The sequence below is a fragment of the Neophocaena asiaeorientalis genome, unplaced genomic scaffold (genome assembly GCF_003031525.2).
Source record: "Neophocaena asiaeorientalis asiaeorientalis breed wild unplaced genomic scaffold, Neophocaena_asiaeorientalis_V1.1 scaffold79, whole genome shotgun sequence".
Taxonomy (NCBI): domain Eukaryota; kingdom Metazoa; phylum Chordata; class Mammalia; order Artiodactyla; family Phocoenidae; genus Neophocaena; species Neophocaena asiaeorientalis.
Window position 1 is genome coordinate 6518973 of NW_020175402.1, and position 25676 is coordinate 6544648.

Sequence of the window (25676 nt, forward strand, 5' to 3'; positions counted from 1 at the left end):
TTTTCACTTCTGATTTTATTGATTTGAGTCCTCTCCCTCTTTTTCTTGATGAGTCTGGCTAATGGTTTATCAATTTTGTTTGTCTTCTCAAAGAAGCAGCTTTTAGTTTTATTGATCTTTGCTATTGTTTTCTTTGTTTCTATTTCATTTGTTTCTGCTCTGTTCTTTATGATTGCTTTCCTTCTGCTATCTTTGGGTTTTGCTTGTCCTTCTTTCTCTAGTTCCTTCAGGTGTAAGGTTAGATTATTTATTTGAGATTTTTCTTGTTTCTTGAGGTAGGCTTGTATAGCTATAAACTTCTTTCTAGTTGTAGGTTCTTCCCTTTCATCACTTTAAGTATATCATGCCACTCCCTTCTGGCTTGTAGAGTTTCTGTTGAGAAATCAGCTGTTAATCGTATGGGAGTTCCTGTGTATGCTATTTGTTGTTTTTTCCCCTGCCGGTTTTAATAATTTTTCTTTGTCTTTAATATTTGCCAATTTGATTACTGTGTGTCTTGGCGTGTTTCTCCTTGGGTTTATCCTGTATGGGACTCCCTGCACTTCCTGGACTTGGGTGGCTATTTCCTTTCCCAAGTTAGGGATGTTTTCAACTATAATCTCTTGAAATATTTTCTTGTACTTTAGCTCTCTTCTCCTTCTGAGACCCCTATAATGTGAATATTGTTGCATTTAATGTTGTCCCAAAGGTCTCTTAGGCTGTCTTCATTTCTTTTCATTCTTTTTTCTTTATTCTGTTCCGCAGCAGTGAATTCCACCATTCTTTCTTCCAGGTCATTTATATGTTCTTCTGCCTCAGTTATTCTGCTATTGATTCCTTCTAGTGTAGTGTCCTTTTCAGTTATTGTATTGTTCATCTCTGTTTGTTTGTTCTTTAATTCTTCTAGGTCTTTGTTAAACATTTCTTGCATCTTCTCGATCTTTGCCTCCATTCTTTTTCCAAGGTCCTGGATCATGTTCACTATCATTCTTCTGAATTCTTTTTCTGGAAGGTTGCCTATCTCCACTTCATTTAGTTGTTTCTCTGGGGTTTTATCTTGTTCCTTCATCTGGTACATAGCCCTCTGCCTTTTCATCTTGTCTATCTTTCTGTGAATGTGGTTTTTGTTCCACAGCCTGCAGGATTGTAGTTCTTCTTGCTTCTGCTGTCTGCCCTCTCAGAAAAAGAATTTTGAAATAATTTATTCCAGCCATCTTATTTTTTAAAAGTGGAGTGTGAAGCTTAAAAAAGTAATTTGTCCAAAGTTAACCTAGTTCGGTACTGCAAATTTAAGAGAGAATTCACATTTTCTGATATCCAGATCAATCCCTTTTCCCCTGATTTATTCCATGATGCCTTCTTTATATCTCTACAGCTTGAAAACTTTTTAAAGATGCATGATCTTAAGTGGTGTTGGTCTTGATAATTACCACAGTACTTGCTGCATTGTGAGTGCTTAACAAATAAATTTTGAAAATAAGATGATTATTTTTCTTATTTAGTTGAATGTGAGCACAATTTTTATGTTCCACACTTTCTATGTGATATTTTAAGTGCATTAGAATTTCCTGTTACAACTCTTGTTCCTCTGTTTAATTTCTCTGCTCGGAATAAAAGTACTTAAAAAAAAAAACTTCACTCAAATCCTGATGACTAATGAAGCTGAGTACCTTTCCATAGTTTATAGGCTATTTGCATATAATTATTTCTGAAGTGCCTATTCGGATATTTTGCTCATATTTTTATTGAGTTGTCTGTCTTATTAATGTGTAGGGGTTCTTTATATATTCTTGTCTCACTCCCAGTCTTAGGGAGAAAGCATCAGTATTTCATCACTAAATGTGATGTTTGCTTTGGGTTTTATGTAGCTACCTCTTATCAGATAAGGAAATATCTAAGAGTTTTTGTCATGAACGAATGGTGACTTTTACCAAATGCTTTTCACTTCATTGGTGGATATAATATGATTTTTTCCTTTTTTGAAAAAAAATTTAACTATTTATTTTTGGCTGTGTTGGGTCTTCGTTGCTTCGCGCAGGCTTTCTCTAGTTGCTGCAAGCGGGAGCTACTCTTCGTTGTGGTGCGTGGGCTTCTCATTGTGGTTGCTTCTCTTGTTGCAGAGCATGGGCTCTAGGCATGCGGGCTTCAGTAGTTTTGACACGTGGGCTCAGTAGTTGTGGTTCGCAGGCTCTAGAGTGCAGGCTCAGTAGTTGTGGCGCGTGGGCTTAGTTGCTCTGTGGCATGTGGGATCTTCCCGGACCACGGCTCGAACCTGTGGCCTCTGCATTGACAGGCGGATTCTTAACCACTGTGCCACCAGGGAAGTCCTATTTTTCTCTTTTCTTATGTTACGTGGTGGATTACATTGATTAACTTTCCGTTGTTAAGCCTTCTTGGCATTCATGAAGTAGACTCAATTTGATCATAATATACTTTTCTTATGTCATTTTAGGCTTTTTGCAATGATTTTCACGAGAGAGAAAGGCCTGTAATTTTCCTTTCTTGTAATGTTGTCAGGTTTTAATATCAAGTTCATGCTGGCCTCATTAAATAAATTTGAGAAGGATTCCCTCTTTTTCTGTTCTCTGGAAGAGTTTTATGTAAGATTGGTATTATTTCTTCCTTAATTTTGGAAGAATTCCCCTATAAAGCCAGCTGATTCTAAAGATCCCTTTGTGAGAGGGTTCTTTACTTACAGAGTCAACGCCTTTATTAGAAAGGACTATTAAGATGTTCTAGTTCTTGGTAATTGCGTTTGTCTAGGAAATGTCCATTCCATCTAAAGTTTCAAATTTATTGCCATAAAGTTGTGTATCTTTTTAATATCCATAAGATCTCTAGTACTTTTATGTTCCTGATATTGGTAATTTGTGAACCCACCGCCCCCCCTTTTCTTTTTAAGAGTCTTGCTACAGATCTATTAATTTTATTACTCTTTCCAAAGAACCAACTTTTAGTTTTGTTTTCTTCAAGGCTCTGGACGCGCAGGCTCAGCGACCATGGCTCACGGGCCCAGCCGCTCTGCAGCACGTGGGATCCTCCCTGACTGGGGCACAAACCCATGTCCCCTGCATCAGCAGGCGGACTCTCAACCACTGCGCCACCAGGGAAGCCCTCTTCTTATATATTTTTAATTTAATTTATGCCAGCTAGTATCTTTATTATTTTCCTTTTACTTTTATTGAACTGTTCTTTTTCTAATTTCTTGAAAGGATACCCATTGATGTTTCTTTCTTTCTTTTTTTTTTTTTTTGCGGTACATGGGCCTCTCACTGTTGTGGCCTCTCCCGTTGTGGAGCACAGGCTCTGGACGCACAGGCTCAGCGGCCATGGCTCCCGGGCCCCGCCGCTCCACGGCATGTGGGATCTTCCCAGACCGGGGCATGAACCCGTGTCCCCTGCATTGGCAAGCAGACTCTCAACCACTGCACCACCAGGGAAGCCCCCCATTGATGTTTCTTATTTCTTAACAACCTGACCTTAGAATTCAAGTGATTTGCCTAAGGTCACGCAGTTAGTCGGTGACAGAGCTAGAAGTAGAATCTAGAACTGTTCTCCCAGTGCTGCGTTTTTTTATTCTTCACCATGATGACTTCTTTTTTTGTAGAAGAAGGAGAATGAAAGATGTCAATAGTCAGTATTCATTGAGCACTTAGTATGTTCCAGACACTGTTCTAAACATTTTACATATGTTATCTTTTAATCATCTGAGTTGCATATAAACTGAGTAGGACAAATCTTTTGTAGTTCTGTTTTTAAGTGTCTTTTTTTTTTTTTCTCTGTGTGCTCTCTTCTCAGTATAAGAACTGGGAACATTTCTATGGAAGCTGTTTTTCCCTCCTTTTCCTAGATCCTTTTCCATTCTTCTTAAAAGAGAGACTTTCCCCTATTAGTTCTCCCTCTTTTATTTATTTTTTTTAATGAATATAGTCCTCTAAGCTAGAGATGGTGTATTAGGGAAACTTTAATAAGAAATGCTATATAAGGGGCCTCATTTTAATGAACATTCCCTTTCTCTTTTCTGTCTGGTGCTCAAAGCATCTGCTTCACCAGCTGAAGAACTAAAACTGGTTCCGATCCTAGTTCATACGGTAAGAGGGGGAAGTCACAAGGATAAGCTAATAATGACGGCAAGGATTTTTCAGTTTATATTTTTGTTGCACTTTTTGCTTTTCAAACCATTTCCATATATTCCTCTTTGGTACCAACAACCTAGCAGACAAGAAACATTTAGGAATTCTTGTTTTACTCATGAGGAAACTAGGGCACAAGAAAAGTTATATAACTTCCTAGGATCACACAACCAAGCTGTTCATCCGTCCAGTGAGTAGTGGTTGCAGTGATTCTTGCCAGGGGAATACACCCATATCATCTTTGGAGCTTTAAAACAAAACAAATACCTAGGCCTCACTCTTAGATACCACATCTGTCTGTGGTGGAACTGAGCATCAGCTGGGTTTTTTGTTTGTTTTTCAAGATCCGTGGATGATTCATGTGGGCCCTCTGATAATGGGATCACTGCATACCCATTGTACCTATACCGTACTAGCAGAAATTGTGCTAGTAAGTAACAGAGCTAGAACTAGAATTTAAGACTCCTTTTACACAATGTGATGGTTTTGAGTTTTACACTTCTCTGCTCTAATAAATAACTAAGTTTCTGTTGTTGTCAGATGAGAGCAACAGAATACTGGAGTTAATTGGTCCACAAGATGATCACAACCAGCATTCTTCCTTGCCTAGACCTTCAATAATGGGAAATAATTGAATTTTTAAAGTTAAGTGTTCTCTATCTATGTATCAAAATCTTTTAATAGTTAACAAATGAATTCATAAAACTGAAAAACCAAAACATCTTTAAAAGTAACCATTACCTCCAACACTGAATATACTAAAAAGCATTGAATTATACAGTCTAAATGGGTGAGTTTTATGGCTCAATAGAGCTGTTTAAAAAGACAAGAACCAGTCAACTACCATGATTCTCTGGGGTGATCCATAGCTTTTATAGCCTTCTTATGGAGAAAAGGAAAGAAATTTGCCTCTCTCCAGAGCTCCTAGGTGATATGTTTCACTTGAACTGCATTTCAATGTGTGCATTATTAGTTTTTGCCCAACATACTCTTGAAATAATATTAACCCATAAAAAAATACAAAGACTTAGGTATGACATTAAAAGTTATTATATGTAGGATTTATAAAGTGATTTTATATCCACTGAGTATACCAACCATCCTGTAGAGTTCATATCTTCCACATTTTACAAATGATGCAACTTTCTGCCTCTGTTTCTAACTGCCGGTTTCTATACCTATACCTACTTTCCCACATATAGTACAGATTTCCAGGGCTAGAAATGCTGAAGACTTAAATTATTTGGCTCTGCAGTATTAGTACTGGATTAAAACCAAATGCAAGTGGCAAAATAACACATGGTGAAAGCATGGGCTATGTTTCTCTGATGCCAGGCAGAAGCGAATTAATTCTTTGAGAGGAGGTGTGAATACACATGTATAATGATACTTTAACACAACTGTGAGCAAAATATTTTGTCACATTCCCCTGTGTTGTTAGATTTGGTCTGCCATCTGCCATTCTTGCACTGACTGGCTTAGAGCACTCATGAGTAGCAGGGACTTGCAAGAGGCTACAGAGTGTTCATTGAAAGATAAGGTAGATCCTCTAGGGGGATGGGGGGGCAGAAGGATTGGGAGTTTGGGATTAACAGATACAGTCTAGTATATATAGGATGGATAAACAACAAAGTCCTACTGTACAGCATAGGGAACTATATTCAATATCCTGTGATAAACCATAATGGAAAGTAATATGAAAAAGAATATATATATGGCTGAATCACTTTGTTATACAGCAGAAATTAACACAACATTGTAAATCAACTATACTTCAATAAAATATTTTAAAAAAGAAAAAAAAAGGAAAGATAAAGTAGATCCTTGTGTTTTCTGTTGCTTTTCCTGTGTATCCTCTGAGGAGTTATTTCTTTCATTGGACATCATTACAGAACGTCAAGCATTTTTTTCTTGGTGTTGTGTATATGAAGTAGTTGTGAATTTCAATTTTTAATCTGTTCTGATTCATGGAATTCCTTCATATGACCTCATTTTTACTGCTTATACATCTAAATTTATCAGGAAAAGTTAAGTTCATAATACTCAGTTTAAGAAGGCAGGAAAAGAATCAACATTGTGAAAATGACTATACTACCCAAAGCAATCTACAGATTCAGTGCAATCCTTATCAAACTACCACTGGCATTTTTCACAGAACTAGAACAAAAAATTTCACAATTTGTATGGAAAGACAAAAGACCCAGAATAGCCAAAGCAATCTTGAGAAAGAAAAATGGAGCTGGAGGAATCAGGCTCCCTGACTTCTGACTATAGTACAAAGCTACAGTAATCAAGACAGTATGGTACAGGCACAAAAACAGAAATATAGATCAATGGAACAGGATAGAAACCCCAGAGATAAAGCCACGAGGTTTTTTTGATATTGAGCTGCATGAACTTTTATATATTTTAGAGATTAATCCCTTGTCAGTCACTTTGTTTGCAAATATTTTCTCGCATTCTGTGGGTTGTCTTCATTTTGTTTATAGTTTCCTTTGCTGTGCAAAAGCTTTTAAGTTTCATTACGTCCCATTTGTTTATTTTTGTTTTTATTTTCATTACTCTAGGAGGTGGATCAAAAAAGATCTTGTTGCAATTAATGTCAGAGAGTGTTCTGCAAATGGATTAAATGCCCCAACCAAAGGACATAGAGTGGCTGAATTTTATTTTTTAATCAAACAATTAAAAAGGAAAGTGTCTGATTCAAAGATTTGCCCTTAAGCGTAAAGAAGCATCAAAATATGTACATGTCTTATAAGAAGATTCCTTTATCAAGCTATTTTGTAATCATTCTGAGGAGGCTTAGCAGAAGAAATCAGTCTTAATCCTTTTTCCTAGAATATATTTTTAGGTTCCTGAAATCACCTATAAATAAATGGATCGTTATTTCAAAAGGCCTTCATAGAAGAAATCAGACTTAATTAACCCATTTTTTCCTTCATAGACTACCTTGCAGGTTCTTGAAACTAATAGATTACAAGGTTAAACAATCTTGCCAACTTTTTAATAAAATGAGTTTTCCATTTTTTTTTTCATATATTTCTGTGTCCACGTCCACCCCCCTCCCGCCTCCTGTCCCACCCTTTATGGAACATTATCGTCAGGACATTTTAGCTTTTCTGTTAGGGTAATTTTAGCTTTCTTATTGCCATTATTGCCATCAGTTACCTGCCAGAGCACTAATTTATTTTTTGCCTTCTGTATGATAACCCACTGGACACCGTACCACTCATATGTGTCCTGGAGTCACAATTATTTCACCTGGTGGCTGTGAAGTAGTACAGCGACTCTTGCCTTCACTTATCCTTCACTTGTGCCTTTTTCACGTAGCAGCAGCCGTTGATTCAGCAGACCGAAGTCCTCGGCCCACCTCTGCACCGGCCATTGCTCAGAGTCAGGCCGCAGAAGGCAGCGTCCCAGGTGCACCTGTTAAAAAAGCAGTGGTTTCTAAAACACCAAAGGAAACAGTGCAGGTTGAAGTGAAAAAGGAAGAAGTCCCACCTGAGCAACCTGAGCCAGAGCTCACAGAAGTGTGGAAGGTATGTCATAAGCCCAAATGTCTAGCTAATTCACTTTTTGGTTCAGAGGTGTTGACTCCTTGACCAGGAAGCTTCTCAAAGCACTGTTTTTTGTTGGATCCTAACAAAGTTATTTCTTCCTCACTCTTTCGGAAAGAAGATATCTCCCATTAACCTGTAAAATATTTTCATAGAATTATGTCATGAAGTACTTGTAAGCTATCCCAGTTTTCTGGTGACCCACAGCTTTACCCAACTTAAATCTTAAAAAATGAGTCTGTAAAACACACCAGAACTGTGATCATCTGTTTTTAAAAATAATTTTTACTCATCCAGAAGGAATTTCCACATTCCTTTTTAAGAGTAAGCTCTGCTAGTATGAGTAAAATATAATTTGATTTCCTAAAATGGATATATGTGTAACATACCCAAAGAATATCCAGATATTATATAAAGCACATCTATATGGTTGTTCAAATCTTAAGAAACTTTACAAAAAGGGGAAGATCCATTATGTAGGGGAGGTTATGCTACTGGGTTGTTTACAGTTCTGAGTTGATTGTACCCACAGTCACGGAACTTTGTTGAAAAATCACCAATTTAATTAGTAGATTTCCCAGGAGTAACAGTATCTGGACTGATCTTTTATATGTTGATAAGCTTTTTAACATACATTTAAACAGTGATGGAGTTGAGCTGTCAGTTCAGATTTATTGAAGTAAATACGAGTCTCACTGTTGACAACAGGAATTAATAGAAGCAGTCTTTATAAGAAAAATTACATTTTTATATGTCTGTTAAGGAATTTAAAACCATATAAGACCTTGGTAAGTGCTCTCCCCTTGGCAGATGGATTAATCCTGTTCTTTTGGAGCCAGTGCAATATCTAGTTTACCTATAGAGCAGTGGCCAATCTGGCTCTGTTTTGATTGTATTAAAAAAAAACTATTCAATATGACATATAGTTTTTATGGTCCTTTGAGACCAACTTGAATCCAGAGTGAATGGTAGGTGTTTGCATTTTTGTATCTAGCCAAATGTGCATGACATTGACCACCAGGTTCAGTATCAACAATGCCTTTTTAATGTTAGACTACTTCAGTTTTTAATGTTAGGGTAGCTCACCTGGCACTTTTGACTGTCCTTCCATTTGTGATACTAACTGAAAAGTGTTAGATTACTGGAATTGGCAAGGGAATCTTTTTGGTGGCTAAGATTCTTTTGGCTTTCTGCTAACTTATTTGTTCTTTTGCCTGTCTGACAGACATAAGTATCTTCAAGAATAGGTTCCCTTTGCTCTTGGGACCTCAGCAGAGTGGAGAGATCACTTCCTGTTATATGCTCACCATTTAAGTGCCAGTTGGGGGTCTTCTTGCCAGTTAATTCTATATAAATAAATTTTGAGATACTTGTTTTGAGATCAGACTGAAAGCCACCTCTGATAACCTTCTGTTACTGTAATAGTAGTGACGGAGTTAAGTGTGACTCTGAGTTGATTTTATTTGTAGCAGTTAGAAAATAATTATGGAATTTGCCTGAAGCTGTATTTACTATATAAAGCAGCAGTAGTAATAAAGTAGCCTTGTAATTGTGGAAATCTCATTGCCTAACACTAAGTTGGTGCCAGATAGAGATAGCTTTTTGGCATCTTGAGTCATTTGACAAGACCTACTTTGCAGGTGTGGAGATAGTACCTTTCCTCATGTGCATCTTTATCTCCATTGATATTCTCTGTAGGAGCATAAATAGAACTACTGTTGCTACTTGGTCTCCATTCTTAGATTGAAGTAGAGGCTCTCAATTTCTTGCTGTTGGATTGCTAAGGACCCAAAGCAAGAAGTCATCATTCATTGAAACAAGTAATTTAAGCTTTACAAAATAATTGAAAACTTCCATTTGCTAAGCATTCACAACTCTATGAAGTTATTATCTCCATTTTATCAATAAAAGACTTAAAACTCAGGTGAAATAACTTGTTAATGGCAACACAGCAATAACCCCAGAATAATCCCAGTTATTTCTACTGAGATTCAGAGTAGAAATAACCCAAATTGTTAATTACCCCAGTAGTTAAAAGGACTGTAGCCAGATGTGCTTATGATTTGACAGTGTCACAAAGGTTGGTATCATCTTATGTTCTTTACATTCAGTCCTAGAGGAAACAGCACAATGACATTATATTCTGAGGTAATGCTCCCAAGTGTGATTAAAAAGAATGTGTCAAGGGAATTCCCTGGAGGTCCAGTGGTTATGACTATGTGCTTTCATTGCTGAGGGCCCAGGTTTGATCCCCGGTTGGGGACCTAGGATCCCGCAAGCTGCACAGCGGCCAGAAAAAGAAAAAAAGAAAGAAAGAGTACATCAAAACCACAGATTAATGAGGTTCTGTAAAGAACGTAATGATACAGGGTGATTGATTTGACGCTTAATAAAAAAATTTTTCTCATTTTGATATATCCGGTGCTTTAGGCATTGATCACTCTTGGTTTTTAAATTTATGCTTACTCCATTTTGGGTATATAAAATGACTGCTGCTAAAGGTATTTCAAAGCCAGGCAGGAGGCCTTAGTTATTCTCTTCCTGTTCTTAAGGATGAATCTTTTCCATCCACCGAACACATGGGCTCCAACTCCCTGGAGAGGAGATTACAGTGTGTTGAATGTTGCAGCTGAGCCCTGTGTGTGCTTATTTATAAATCAGCCTTGGAAGTAATTGCATGCATCAGTAACAATTTGGATTGAGTTTATTTTGATGTGTTGTTGTCTAATAAACTCAAGGGTTAAACTTGCCTCCTTAAATATATTGATCAACTAACAAAATTTTTTGTATTTACCTGCTTGGTGTCATATGTGGTTTATTTTATGTGTGCTCTAAACTGTAAAGATGTTCTTTTTGTTTCTGTCATGTATGTCATACATTGGTATCTTCATTTGTAAATTTGTTTTTATGTTATTTAAGATACTTCTACATCCTTTTTAAAAAGCAAAACAAAAACATATGACTTTTTAAAGTCTAAATTATTATTTTTAATAAGTACTTTTTAATCAATAAGTATAAATGTTTTCTTCATGTATAGAATAATTACCTTAATTTTCTTTTTTGATCCTTTGGTTGTCCATATTACCTCTTCAGCTTTGAGAATGTGATGGTGAACTAACAGGTTGTTCTTGAGAGCAGTGTCCTTGCCTGTAATACCCCCGTAAGACTGCATCATGATTACATATCAGCTGATTTTACAAGCAGCCTAAAGATGCAGCTGATTTGGAAATGACGCTATTCGTAGAAACCTACTAACCTGAAATGTTTTTACCACTTTATTTCTTAAATGTAGGTGGAAAAAACCCACATCGAGGTCACAGTACCCACCTCAAATGGTGACCAAATACAGGTTTGTGCCAATAGGCCACTTATTCCTTTTCCCCTCCCTCCCCAATTTTTTCTTCCCTCCCACTCCCTGCTCCTTAAAAAAAAATTATAAGTTGAAGGTTCAAAAAAACTTCAATGAGCCAATATTTTATCATTTTTCTTTCTTTTTTTAATAATGGCAAAACAGAAGCTTGCAGAAAAAAGTGAAGATCTGATAAGAATGAGGAAGGTTAGCCATTTTTCACTTTCACAAAATCACTTTACCATCACCCATGCTGACTTTCAAAGTGCATTAAAAAGACAGTGGTCCATTCTTTTCATTGATTTCTCTTAATCTAAAATTACTTTCTAATAACAGGTATACATATACACATGTTATGTATATATATGCATATACATACACACATATGTATACCAAAGAAATTATAATCCTATACTATATATTGAAAAATTTCATTAAAATAAACTTTCCAGTAGGAAAATATCTTTTTAAACAGAATGAAATAATTAGTGAAGGCCAAATCTATCCTTTATATTTAAACTTTATAAGAAATATTTCACAGTGGTACCATATGCTTGGAATCGTTGACAGTATTTTATGCATATTTATTATGGAAACCATCATAGCAGCAACTCCCAGTATTGCTAATAATTATGGGTTTGGCTGTTCTGTGTCTCATTCTTCCCAACCATAGAGTAGGATGAATCAATTCTTACTGAATAGAATATTGATTGACCATGTATAAAATGCCCTTAGATCTTTCTTATGGAAGATATTAGAGCCATACATACCTGCAGTATTACTAAGTTTGAAATAATGTCCAAAACGCTAAATAATGTCTTAAAGCATTTCCCTACTCCATGGAACACGGAGAGTCAAGGCTTCTTAAAGTCATGCATTTTAAGGTAACCCTCAAACAGCTCACAGAGGAACATAAAGCAGCTTGTTATGTAAGAAGCCAATGAAGCCAGGAGCACTGTCTATTTAAATAACATCGTCGCATTCTTCCATCATTCATGAACAATGTCATCCATTTTCTAGTGGTAATCATGTCCTCTGTGTGTCCTTGTGGTTCTGTGACCATTTCATGTTGGCATATGCTGCGCTATGGACAGTTAATTTTAAATATTTTTTTGGTTTGCCAATTTGCAGTTTTTTCGCGCAAGAACAACATTTTAATTTTTTATGCTTTTCTGTTTTTCCCTCTTTCATTTTCACAGAAAAAGAGAGAGAGACTAGATGGTGAAAACATTTATATCAGACATAGCAATTTAATGTTGGAGGTTTGTATGAACTTGAAGCTTATTTCAGTTGGTTGCCTGTAACCTTCTGCATTCTTTGCTGATCCCCTTTCTTCTTTCTATGCTGCGTTTGGTTTTGCATGCCATTGCATGAGAGAATTTTAGGTTTAAAATGCTTTTGCATGTTGGTAGACATGAAGATATGCAACCATCTCCACTTCTGACTCTTTAGTTTCCATCTCTCATACTTATCTAAAAAATATATGATTGGGACTACCTCAGCATCCCATGGTTCCATTGTTTTACCCACTTTTAGAAAGAACTACATCACTGTTTAAAAGTTCCTTGAATTGCCCAAGAGTATAAACTCCTGTATGTTTCAAGCATCAAATTTATACAATTTTTTCATCTTCTGAATCAGGAGAATGTGGAAAAATAGGAGAAATGATCACAATTCAAAATGGACTTAACTTTTTGAGGATACCAAAAAAATGACAGAAGAATAATCAGGGGGAAAAAAGTAAGATACAGGAAGGAAAGAAGGGAGGCTAGCATTTGATGAGTAGTTAGTATGATATTAGATAGTTTAATTATAAAACAAGCCTATGGGTATGGGATTTTTATTTTAAAGAGAAAATTGAGGCTAAGAGAAATTAAGTAATTCCCTTGTGGTTATAGAGCTGGTAAATCAGTAAAGCTAGGATTTGTGTTAGGGTCCATCTAACTCTATTAAACTACACTTTTTTTTTTTCCCATTCGGAAATAGCAACATACTATGTGCTGTAGGAATTGTAAGGTCATTTTCCCATTGTATTTAATATCGGTCAGATTTTCACCAAGCCTATATTAGTATACTTTATCTAGTGTCAGGCTCCACACGGGATAAGGAAAAAACTAACTAGAAGATTAGAGGAACTCTATGAGGAAAAATTCGGAAATTGGAGTTATTCTGTACAGAAACAGGCCATGTTTACACTTCAGAAACTCTTACCTGGAAGCTAATGATCTAATTATCTTACAACTCCACTCAAGACAGAACCAAAAGAAATGGGTATAAATTCTGACATCAGGGATTTAACTCAAGTATAAAGGAAATGTAACTATATAGGAAGATGATAAATCGTTCTTGCCTTCAGGAAGCATCCAATGTAGGGACAAATGGAAGAGAGAAACAATAAATACGTAAACAAATACTGATAAAATGATTACAAGTTATTATAAAAGCTATGAAGGGGAAATAGTATGCTGTGCTAATAAAAAGGACCTGCTCTAAATAAGATGGACAGGGAAGTTGTCTATGAAGAGGTAACACTTAAGCTGAGACCTGAAAGATGAGCATATGTAACGGTAAATATTATTAAAGTGGATGTTTGAAGCAACTTTTTTAGATGGAACTCTAATAGCATCCAGTAATTACTTAACGTCATCTATTCTTTGTCAATACATATATTTTGAGTGCCTGCTAGGTATAAGTACTTTGATAAAAATAAAAATTATGGCCAGTTTTCATTAATCATGTACTGTGTGGTGGGCACAATACCAAGTGTTTTATATATGTTTACCTCATGTAACATGAAGTTTTCTTAGGCTGGACCCTAGGATATTTCAAACTTGGTAACTAGATCTCTTTGCTTTAGTGCATAGCTGAAACTAGACCTGAATGGTTCCGCTTCTGAGATTAGGGAGAATAACAGATATCAGTTGATCTCCTTATACTCAACAATGTAACATCTCCCAATTCCAAACATGCCTATTTCTTGACTTGTCCATCTGTAATTCTGCCTCTTAACTGGAACCTGCAGTACCAATCATATATTTGTCCTTTGTTCAATGAGGTGTGTTATGGCTTCTGAGACTCACAAAGTCCTTGTGTGTGATACGTTTTTCCTGTATTTCACTGACAGCCATGAGAGGGGATTTCTAAATAAGTGTGTGTTTGAAAATTAAAACTACTAACTATCTTTTGAGAATATTTTCTACTTAATTAAATGTTTGGTTTGATTGCTGCTAAAATTATAGGATGATAGGCATCAGGAAGTGTCTAATCTGAAAACAGCCCAAGTAGTTTGGCTAACCATCATTCTCTAGTATTGTAAAAGTTTTTTTCCCCCACTTAGGGAAGTTCTCTCAAGTTATCTGTCACTCTAGCAGATTTTTTTTTAAGCATTCCCTCCTCCCCCTACTCCTACCCCACCCCCACTAATGCTTTGTTCTGGCACAAATAAGGTCGAGTTCATTTTTAGATCTACTGTTTCCTCCTCCATCTCCCAATGAGAACCTGTTGCAAGTTTCTGTGACAAATTCTATTTGGAACAGGTCCCTTTGAGATCTTAATTTAACTCTGTGCCCCCACAGGTTTCCAACAGAGCCAGCTAAGAAGGATGGAGAAAGCTCCCTCAGAAGCTGCTGATTTTATTGGAACATTTATTTTCTCAGGTTCCAAGCCAATCAAAAGCTAGGCAGGACAAGTAACAAATCACCACTCTTTTATAGTAAGAGGCTAATAACCCAGAGAGTTATAGTTTTATCATAGCCTCTCTTGATCATTTTTTTTTCTTTTTTTTTTTTACTCCATTCTCACCTTTAATCCTCCCAAATATGTTTAGTTCTTGGCCCAAGCAGATTTGATTTTGTCAGGAACTAGGTCACAAAGCCTTCCATGCCTGATGGGTCTCAGTTGTTCAGCCTACTACTGAGTCTTTGACCTTGTTCCTGCTTTTCTTTAGCTAGTAAACATGCCTTTTCTTGCTTTCAGCTAGAACAAAAGTGCAAACTGTGGTTTCCCCATGGTGAAGCCCATATTCTTGAGCTATACTCACATTTCATCTCAGCAGGCAAGAGGTACTCTTATGGGGGAGCTACAGGATTGCCCTTTTTGGGTTAGTTTTCTCTTTGACTGATCTAAAAGCACATAAACATCATTCAGTTTTGCAAAAATAAAAAGAATAGACTATTAAATGAATTTTCTGAATGAATATCTCCAGAATCAAAATTGTTTCATATGCCTCATTGATTCTTTTTCCTATACTGTTTTCTCTTTGACATTGCTTTTGAAAAAAATTTACCTAATTGCAGCCTATATTGCCCCAGGAAAAACTTTTAAAACAAATTTTTATTTAAATGAATTCCTCCCCCCAACCCTCAACACCAAATGAGGCTGTTTCCCACGGAGCCAAAAAAAATAAGTCTAATCCCCAAATTCACACAACATATTAGGAGATATATTTAGTATTATGCTTTTCTTGGATACAGAGCTGCCTTGATATATAATAAACACAGAATTTTTAGCAGTCATCAAGTGACAGGCTTCCCACATGTTTTGATTTCAAGCATAGACCTTTTGAGGGTTTTTTTGAAGAAATATGTTGGACCAAGAACATTTGAGTTTTTGTCTTCACGTTGTATTTCCCAGATTATTTCTGGCCAAGTCTCTTGAAAGTTGGTTTATACCTCCTGTTACATAAACTTGAATGTTATTTCTCATATTATTTACAGCTTTATTAGCCTAGTTTTGATCATTTCTCCCTGGAATATCGCCTGTGAGAGTTTCCCCCTAGTTGTCCAGTAGTCACATCTGCTGGAACAGTTTAGTTATTTTAAGTCATCAGGGAGACATATAAGGTATTTGACAAGTTCTTATTAAATCACTCCCCATCCATTGACGGTTACTGGAAGATGGTCCCTAGTTTGAATGGTACTGAGGGATGAAGTGAAGCTGTCAGAAGCTGCAAAACATAAGGCTTTTAGTGTGTGTGGATAGTATTGACAAAGAAAAAAAAATCCATTATATTTTATACCCCTGAGTAATTATTCAGAGATAGTAACCACTTGCTCTGGAGGCTTGAGCCAGGAATTCCAGTAATAAATTTTTGTATCGAGAAAGGGCTATTCCTGTTTACCAAAACCCAGCAACAGTCACCTAGTGGTAAGAAAGCAAAACTATCTCCAGGTAGAAATAGAGGGATACTGTACAGTTGCAACTCACCAAGGCAAGGCAACCCATGATGGGAGTTGAATCTTTCACCATGTCCTTCGTTTAACAGTTTCTCCTTCTCTATTGCTATCTCCATCCTGCCTGAGCTGAGCCTAAATCAGTTCCTATCAAGCTGAGGCTAATTGAGTTGTGGGATTATCTGCTTGGGATGAGGAGTTGGAGATCTAGTGCTGTGTCGTAATGGGAAGAAGAGTTGTAAAATTAAGGAGTGAGCTCTTTATAAAGAGTTATAAAACCTATAGGTTTATATAACTGCTAAGAGCTATAGGGTTACGATGCTTCACTGCTTCCAAGAAAAGCACTGTGTTAAAAAAAAAAAAAGCAAATATACCATATTGTATATTTACAATTTGAATGTAATTTATGGATTAACAACATCTATCCTGGATGTGGTGTATTTTCTACCAGTGCCCATAGTCTATGATGGGCTCCCCTTGGTGTTTTTTTTTTTCCCTGAATATTTATTGTTTTGCATCTTGTCCTTTCAACTATAGGATTTAGACAAAAGTCAAGAAGAGATCAAAAAACATCATGCCAGCATCAGTGAGCTGAAAAAGAACTTCATGGAATCTGTACCAGAACCACAGCCTAGTGAATGGGATAAACGCTTATCCACTCACTCTCCCTTTCGAACACTTAACATCAATGGGCAAATCCCTACAGGAGAAGGAGTGAGTACTTTGTCCATGTGACCAGTTGTGAGAATGAGTGAGATAAATGCTTTTGTATATTGATAATCTGTATCTGAAAGTTTAGAGCTGAAATTTAGCTTTGGTGTCTTACCGATTCATTCCAGCTTTAAAGCATTCATCATCAAACACTTGTTTTAAGTCATATAGACTACTCAGTCCAATTATGGGGGCCATTCGGGGCTACCAGTCGATGACTGGGCCCTGAGAACTGTCTCTGCAGCTGCATGCTTCTGCCTGGTGTCTGTTTACAAATTGACCATAAGCCAGTGGAACTTTATGTTCAAACTGTGACTTCAGGGACCAGAGAGTTTACTAAATTTAGTAAGGTCAAAATTTGGAAAGGGATAGGCATTTTTAAAAAACTTTGAACGTTTGCACAACTTAGAAATGTCTGGAATGGTTGACCACAATTATATAATAAACCAAGGAGACCTCAGCCAGAGAATGCAGAATACCAAGTATTAATGATTGTATTTCAGTTTTAGAAGAACTATTGATGATTTATTTTATCTTTATGAGTAACATCAAGCTTTTAATACACTGTTTTATAAGATAGTCACAATTAGAGGAAGAGATACCTTTTAAAGGCTGTTCTTTTTCCATAATTGTTGTCATTACCCATTTTAGAGATCCTACACCTGAATCTGTGTAATGAGAATATCTTAAAAGTTACCTTGAGCACATATTCAAAAATTCTTTACTTAACCTTTACCCTATACAGGTTAAGTATGTATATAAATAGTCCCAGTGACTCAGTGAGTGAGTGTAATGATTTTAAAATTATATGCTTGTTTCCTCCCAAAACAATAGCAATTCTAGTTAAGAAAGGTAAAGTGATGTCTTAATAATTTTTTTAAAATTTGTTTTTATATTCAGAGTTCATGGTAAACTATCCAACTTACTGTTTAGTTTCTGGAACTGGAGAAGATAATAAAAGTTGGTTCACAAAGGATACATTTTATATTTTTCAAAATGTGATTAAAATTGGCTAACAGTTCTCCAAATAGAGTTGAACCAGCTTCACCAAGAAGGCTGGAGAATTCCTGAATGATGGACAGGGAGAGAGAGTTACCAGGGTTGATAGGATGCAGTTGTTCTTATTCACTGTCCTCTCAGCCTCCACTCTCTGGTGTAAGTGGACATTAGTTCTGTATCCCAAATCTGGAGCATATATCCTGAACTGAGTCAGTGACTGCTTTCTATAAGTCTATGGCTCCCTGATAAAGCACTTGTTGCTACCTCGCCTGGCTAACCCTATCTACAAACCATAACTGCATATTTTCTAGAAGTTTTCTTTTTGATTCTGTGCAAGTAATAAAAGATACTCAGCTACTTTGGAGAAGTAACTTAGTACCCTCTTGGATGAGGTTTGGTAAAGTTGAACCAGTCTCCATTTCCAGAAAATATTTTGTGTCTTAATAGAAACCCTTCAGAAACCATCTTAGGGCTAGTTTTGGGAATGGCTGTTTCATTCTGTGGACTTTAAAGAAATGACTTTTATAAATTAAATTAGATCAATAGGGAGTACTTTAGCTCTAGGGTTATGATACTACCCCTCTAAATGAATAATGCAATAGGTAAGAACTATATTGTGGTAACCTTTTATATAGGATAATTCTACTTCCTGGCATATCTTACTTTTTCTTTAATAATGAGGACAATATTTTTGTTCCCTGGGGATACCTCTTCCACCTTTGACAGCATTGTTGTTACATTGCAAGGCAACTGAATTTTATATAATTTGTGTATGACCAGGTGAAGAAAACCTCTGTCCTTCCCTCGGAAAGAAAGGTTGGTGGGCCAGAGGTAATGCTGCTGTTATGACTTGTGCTTCTCAATCAGAATTTGCTCTTGTCATGGCACTAAGCAGATAATTCCCCCAGAACTGAACAGCAGCTGCTCAGTGATTTTTTTTTTTCTTTTGGCTATACTGGTAAATTCACACTCACTGCCTTTTGACCTAACACATAACATTTTCGCTGCTGCATTTTGCAGCTTTCAATTTGCTTATTTCGGCGCATGGCTGGTTGAAAAGCTGCATGAAGATATAAATATGTATTCGGAGAGAAAAACGAATTTAATTGTACCCTATTCTTTTTATGTTGTCTTTCTTCTCCCCCTTATTTTCTTTTAAAAATCATTATAATTTTGCATCCTTTTTTTTCCTTTTTTTGCTGACCAGTCCCCCAGCTACTTTCTCCCTGATACGTATCACTTAGGGGTGTGCAAAGAACCAGTGTTGAACTTCCAAACAGATCAGAGAAGGCTGGCTCAACTAAGAGAACTTAGAGCCAAGTTTTTCCTTTCATAGAAAACATCTGTCTTGACTGGATGGCAGAGTACAGAAATTGCCAGGGGAGAAAAATTTCTCAATTGGACAATTGGAAAAAAATAATTTTCCTTAAAAGTATCAAAACCATTTGCTTAATGTGTTGTATAAACCTTCATGATGGTCGTTATTATTATTTTAAATCATGATTCTGAAGGGGGGAGGGAGTTTGTAATTGTTGAGATTTGTGGGAGTTTGGTTTATGGTTTTTGGGTTTTTTTTCCTGATAGACCTTGGAGGCTCATATAAACTTTTATACTTTCGTTTTTCTTTTGCAGTCTTAGAAATGTATAGGATTAGGATTTTTATTCCCTTGAGCAAAAGCTAATTGCCATACTGAATGAACTCTTGTAGTTTTCTAAGTCCATATGAAGAGATATGAGGATAACATTTTATATTCTGCCATTCTATTTGTAATAAAAGTAACTTTTCTGATGGCAAGAAGAATGCTTCATTATTGGCTTTGCCCAATTGATCTAAGGAAAATTGGCAGCACCAAAGCAATGAAAAATGACCGAAAATTTGTGTGAATATCCTTAAAGGAGGAATAAATACTATAACTAAGGAAGTCCAGTGATTCCTTGAACTTTGAGGACTTCTACTCTTCATTCATTCATTCAATTACCTATTGAGTACCCTGCTGTGTTATAGAAACTTTGCCAGTATAATTGCCAAAGTAAAGTAAAATACAGTGTCCAAAAGATCTTCCCAAATCCTTTGCACATCCCCAAGTATCATTTTTGAGCATTTTCCATCTGTCATTTTGTTCATCTTTCTCTGTCTTTCTTGATCTTCTACCGTGAAAGCAGACACAGGAACGTGCTCTGTTAGTGCAGGATGAAGAGAAAATTAAAAGGCAAGAGAGATCTACTGAAAGCGCCTTGCCCCAGCAAGAAAATGAAGAAATTCTTCCCAAGGTTTCTATTCCAATCCCTGAGGATCACAAGTTTCTCAAAAAGTGTCACCTCTACTCTAGTACTTTTTCATCTCCTCGTATTCCTTTTGTGATGTCTTTTCTCGTGGTTCTTGCATTGGCTGTCTGGTGGTTGGTCTTTCTGTGATCGGAAAACAGGGTGCTCATCTGAAATGTCAAGACTAAAACCATTGAACTTTGTTGTTCGCTTCTACTGTGTTATCTCCTGTGTGATGCCCTCTGATCTTGATAGTTCACTGTCCTAGGGGAGAGCCTGTGATCATTTTTCTGTCAATAAAATGTTACTCTTTGTAGAATATATACCATGGGGTACAAAGGAGTAGCAATGCATTGCTCAAGCCAGTTTTCCTCACCAAAGTTTAACAAGTTTAGGCAAATCTGATTTAAGCATATGGCAGGTTGGTACTTTCCCCAAAAGCTTTAACTCTTTTATCCTGCATGTTCTTATTGTTCACTGTTGCTATGTACTCCTCTCCAGTGTTTCACAGAAAGCAGGATATCCTGTAGAAACATTTGATGGAATATTTTCCTAATCTTTGATAGCTATTTGTGGGGCATGGGCTCTGTAGTTTAAGAAAAAAATTCAAGTTGCTAACCTTTCAAAAGCCTTAAAATGATACATTTTAATCTGTGAATCTATAACCACTCCTTTTCTTGATATATCAAACCAATATATACAAAGGCCTTTTGTGGAAAAGGGCTTTTGACTTCTGTGGCCTTCTTATGTGTATTTCTGAGACGTACAGGGACAAACAACTTTATCCTGCCTGGTGTATAGAAGAGATCTGCAAAGGTTAAATGCATTTTTCACAAGTATAATGTTGATGGTTTAAGGAAAATGGTGCTGGTGCCCTTTAGCCTCCAGCCGGGGCTGAATTTTCCAGACTACTCTGCCCATCTTTAAAAGTCCTGGAATAACAAATTTCTTTAAGGTCTGTACATAAACATACCCTTCTCTGAATTAAAATACTGTGTTACTTCTTTATGAGTTAAGTAATTATATTGCTAGAAGCAATATTTAGCCATTATGATAAGCTTAAAATAGATATCGATATATTTTGTTTTTCTGATAGACTTTGGACTTGTTTATTCTTACATGTGTGTTGAAATCAATTGTTTTTCATTGATGGCCTTGTGAGCTAAGGTTCTGTCGTGACAAGTATATGTCTTCTGTTCGCATGTTGATTTTTAAGGCTTACCTGAAGTAAATATGCATGTGCTCTCTCTTCACAACACAACTCGGATACCTAACCTGTTTTTTTTTTTTCCCCTCAGTATTAATGAAATCTTGCATGTAGCTTGCTTTTTATGGGGCTTGAATGTACCAATATGGATGATTTGGTTAATGTTGCCTCAAATATTTGTTTTGAAATCTGAGTTCATAGAGTTATCAAACTGAGATTATTGCACTTTACTTCTCAACACTTCCAGCTGATGTAACTTCTAAACAAGACTTTCTGTTTTTAAGATGACGGTGTCTTAGAGCAAAAAAAGAGAACCCTAAAGCCAAGAATCTTTTGTCCTTCAACACCCACTATTATTATTCTATCTTCTCTGGAGACATGTAGAAATAATTCTCTGGTATTTCCTGAAAACTGCTACTCTGTTATTATAGGTTATCCAAAAAGATGGGAAAGAAGTGAGAAGCAGGTTAAAATTTAAAATCTGGTATGAGTATATCTTTCATGTCACAGGCTATGTCTGTTTATAAGAAATATTTTGTAATTAAGCATATTTATTGATTCACTCATAATAAGAAAAAAGAGACCTCAAATTAACCTGAAATATTGCAGAACCATTCTTTTTTTTGTTTTTGTCTTTTGTTTGTTTGTTTGTTTTGCGGTACGTGGGCTTCTCACTGCTGTGGCGTCTCCCGTCGCGGAGCCCAGGCTCCGGATGCGCAGGCTCAGCGGCCATGGCCTACGGGCGCAGCCGCTCCGCTGCGCGTGGGATTCTCCCGGAGCGGGACACGAACCCGTGTCCCCTGCATCGGCAGGCGGACTCCCAACAACTGCGCCATCAGGGAAGCCCTGCAGAACCGTTCTTTAACACAGAAAGTGATCAACATCAGTACTGCCCTTTATCTGTGAAATAGAGATATGAGAGCTTTCCTTATGAAATAACAGAACTATGGCATTGGTTAGATTCTTTTGAATTTTTTTCAAGAAACTAAAAAGGAAATAATCTTAGGATTTTTTTTTTTTTTTTATCTTAGGATTTTGTTGATACTTTTATAACTTTCAGATATTTCCAGTTTTCATCCATGTACATAGCATTTTATTAATTATTATTGTAAACGTCCCCTTGAGTTTTGTTCCTCTTTGTATTGGAGTTATTTCAAGTCCATTAAAAGTCTAGTGTAATCCAACAATACTTTTCGGTTTTCTGAAGTGCAGCAGGAGCCCTCAGAGGTCCTTACTGATGATCAAAGGAGAGGCCCTTTCTTCTGTTAATAGGGTGAGAATGGTTGAGAGGGGAAGGGCTGATACTTCGTATTGGACTAATAAGCTGGCCAATGCAGGCTCAAAAGATATGCCCATCACAGTTATCAGAGGAAAAATATTTTTCACTGCTGCCAATATGTATAACATAAAGCTGTAAATAGTCTTGGTTTCCCTCTCACATCTCATTTCATTCTTGGTACCAGAGACAGATCCAAATAACTGTGTGTTGGTTTTACCCTGGTTCAGCTTCTTAACAGTAGGTTGATGAGTGAAAAACAATTTGGACTAAAGGTATCAATACAGACCAGTAAAAAGTCTGGGGGGTTTTGCCTTGGTTTTGCTATTAGTCATTTCTAGGGTGACTCTGAGAAGTTCACTTAACTACTTAGTGCCCAGATTTCCACCTAGTAACGTAGAGACAAACCTACCTCATGAGAATGAATCTGTAACATGTTCCAGTAACCAGAAGCTCTGGTTGTTATTAAATTCTTGGTCTTTTGGGGACTGGAAATTAAAAAAACAAACACATTAGCTTCCTGGATCTTTAAAAATAAAAGTAAGCAATTAAATAGCTGTGTTGATTTCCATCTACTCTGTATTGATATTTGACCAAACACTTAAAACTACTAAAGTTCCTTGTACTCTTAAGCAATTCATCTTACCCATATGGTATTTTAGAGTGGACCATACTTGAAGATAAATCCAGCCTCTATATTCTGGACCTGTCTTTTAGCCATATTCTTATGCTAATGCATGGATTATGAAGGAGATTCAGTTTGCATGGGTCAATTCTACTAGTTGTTTATATCGTTGGTAAAAGTTTTGAAGGGAGAAGATATTGACTCTGTTGACTAACATGAGACTAGTGATTATGTGTGGACTAGATTTCGTTGCCATCCTAGATCCTAGTACGTTTCTTTCTATTAGATATTATTGTAAGTTTTACTCTGAAATTTCTGTGGATAGAAGCCAATTCATTTCTTCCTACATTCCAAAGTCACTACTGTAATATTTCCTATAGAAAAGCATATAAGACATCCTACGCATTAGAGGTTTGGTTATTTTTTGAAGGCATTACCAATCAAAATTTATATTTAGGCTTTACCTAGTGATCATGTATTTACAAAAGGAAGACAGAAAATTCAAAGATAATATGAGACACTTTCTCAATGTTGCTTTTTTCCTGCCAAGAGTATTGAGCATAGTAAAGATATATAGAACTTTTCTACCAAGTTTCCTTCTCTTCTGTTCATCTTCATAGAAATTAAAAATCCCAAACTTTCTTACAGCATTCTCTATCACATTGTGGAAGACTATTATATTGTTTCTATTATACATAGAAGTTTTCCTTTTTTTCACTGCACTCAAGCGAGCCCTGTTGCTTGTAATTTTGGTAGTAGAAATGGAGACGACTCCTTATTCTTATCTGTGGGATAACTCCATCTGCCTCCTCTACACTGTTGGGAATAGTGTCAGTAAGCTTGGCTCACTTCTGCTGCTGTTATCCCTCATGCCCTTGGATCTCCTTTTTACTGCATCAGAACATGATGCAAAAAGAAACATGTTGGTGTGGACCTTAGGAATGGACACCTGAAACGGTTAAGAAGTTGTTGTTAAAGTAAGAAAGCCATATAAAGTTAGGCTGGAACAGGAAGAGGGGTAGCTGTGATCAGCGATTACAAATTCGTGGAGTATTTCATGTTGTAAATGAAATTCCTTTCATACTAGAATTTGAAAAATAAAGAGAAGAGAAAGTAGAGTAGTTTATTACTCCCACAGATCAGAAATAAAGGCTGAAAGCTAAATAACTTTAATAATAGCCTAACCAAATGTACAGATGACAGATTGTTGAGGAAACATCTACATTAGGAATGCTTTTCTAATCTTTTGTGATTGATATCCTAGAGGGTAGCCCTCCCCTTTATCATAGTCAAAATCCTGTTTGGGGTAAATAACAGAATAAATCTAATCTTAAAGATTAATGGAGGTGGGAAGGCATAGAGTCCCAACTATCTTTTCATGTCCCCCAAATCAATAAAGGATGCAGTTTAATTCTGTCTCTTTAAAGAAGAGTCTCCATATGTATAGAATCCTATCTCAACAAAACACAGAGAATAAGAATTAAAGGAAAAACATGGTTACTCTATCCATTCTTTATTCATTGCCCTCTAGGGCAATCAATGTATTGCAGGGATGGGTTTCAAAGAGGCAGCATTATCAGAATTTTAGGATTGGATAGGCCCCCAACCCAACTCCTCTCCCCTCCAATGCTTGATTCTTCTGTACAGTATCATTTAGAGATTCAGAGACCAAGTGGTCTCCCAGCCTGTGATTAAACACCTCCCAAGATATAGCACATTATGTCTTTCGACATCCCAAATTTTTAGATATTAATCATTCATGTATTAAGTCAAAGTCTGTTTCCCTGTAGCTTTCACTTCTTGGTTCTAAATGGAGGCATTCTGAAGAATTTTCTATCTTCCACATTATAAGGTCTTCACCATAGTTAAAAGTAACTCTCACGTTGCAATTAGTCACAGTTCTTGCCCTCAGATAACTTACCATCTGATATCCAGTTCTGTCCCAGTCTTCCTCCTAGCATGTTATCCTTCTGCTTTCTTCTTTTCTTTTTCTAGCTTTTCTTGTTTTATCAGCTCTTTTCCTTTCTGGCTCCGTTGCCCATTGGTTGCTTCCCTATGGTTTATTCAGTTTTATGTCCCTTCCCAATGACGTGCCCTCTCTAAAAGAACATTTTGGAATTCCTGGAAATCCTAGCTTCTTCATAGATCACACAGGCACTTGGGGTTTTTTGTTTGTTTTTCAGATAAAGGAGTTGGGGGGGAGGGGGTGGGATAGTTTTGTAGCTTTGGAAACTTCTTGTAGCCCAGAATCTGTTGACAAGATTGTATTGCCATTATATCCTGAAGCAGCATACCACCAGAGCCTGCATTCTAAGTTTGCTTGCCTTCTCTGACAGCCTGGCTAACCTTTACATCCTCTATAATAGCCCTCACATGATTTGATTTATACCACTTTGATATGATA

The 25676-nt window shown here is 36.6% G+C and overlaps 1 protein-coding gene across 7 annotated transcripts in view; it reads left to right on the forward strand.

Moving 5' to 3' along the window:
• The window catches only part of EPB41 (erythrocyte membrane protein band 4.1), a 197805-nt gene that overhangs the window by 127863 nt on the left and 44266 nt on the right, over positions 1 to 25676 (forward strand). For 2 of the 7 annotated variants that reach the window (XM_024766763.1, XM_024766760.1), the window contains exons 12-15: positions 7443 to 7651; positions 10962 to 11018; positions 12218 to 12280; positions 16727 to 16903. In XM_024766763.1, coding sequence (XP_024622531.1) covers positions 7443 to 7651; positions 10962 to 11018; positions 12218 to 12280; positions 16727 to 16903 — 506 coding nt within the window. Of the gene's footprint in view, positions 1 to 7442; positions 7652 to 10961; positions 11019 to 12217; positions 12281 to 16726; positions 16904 to 18679; positions 18716 to 25676 lie in introns of all 7 variants that reach the window. The other 5 variants (XM_024766764.1, XM_024766758.1, XM_024766759.1 and 2 more) reach the window with 5 other exon arrangements.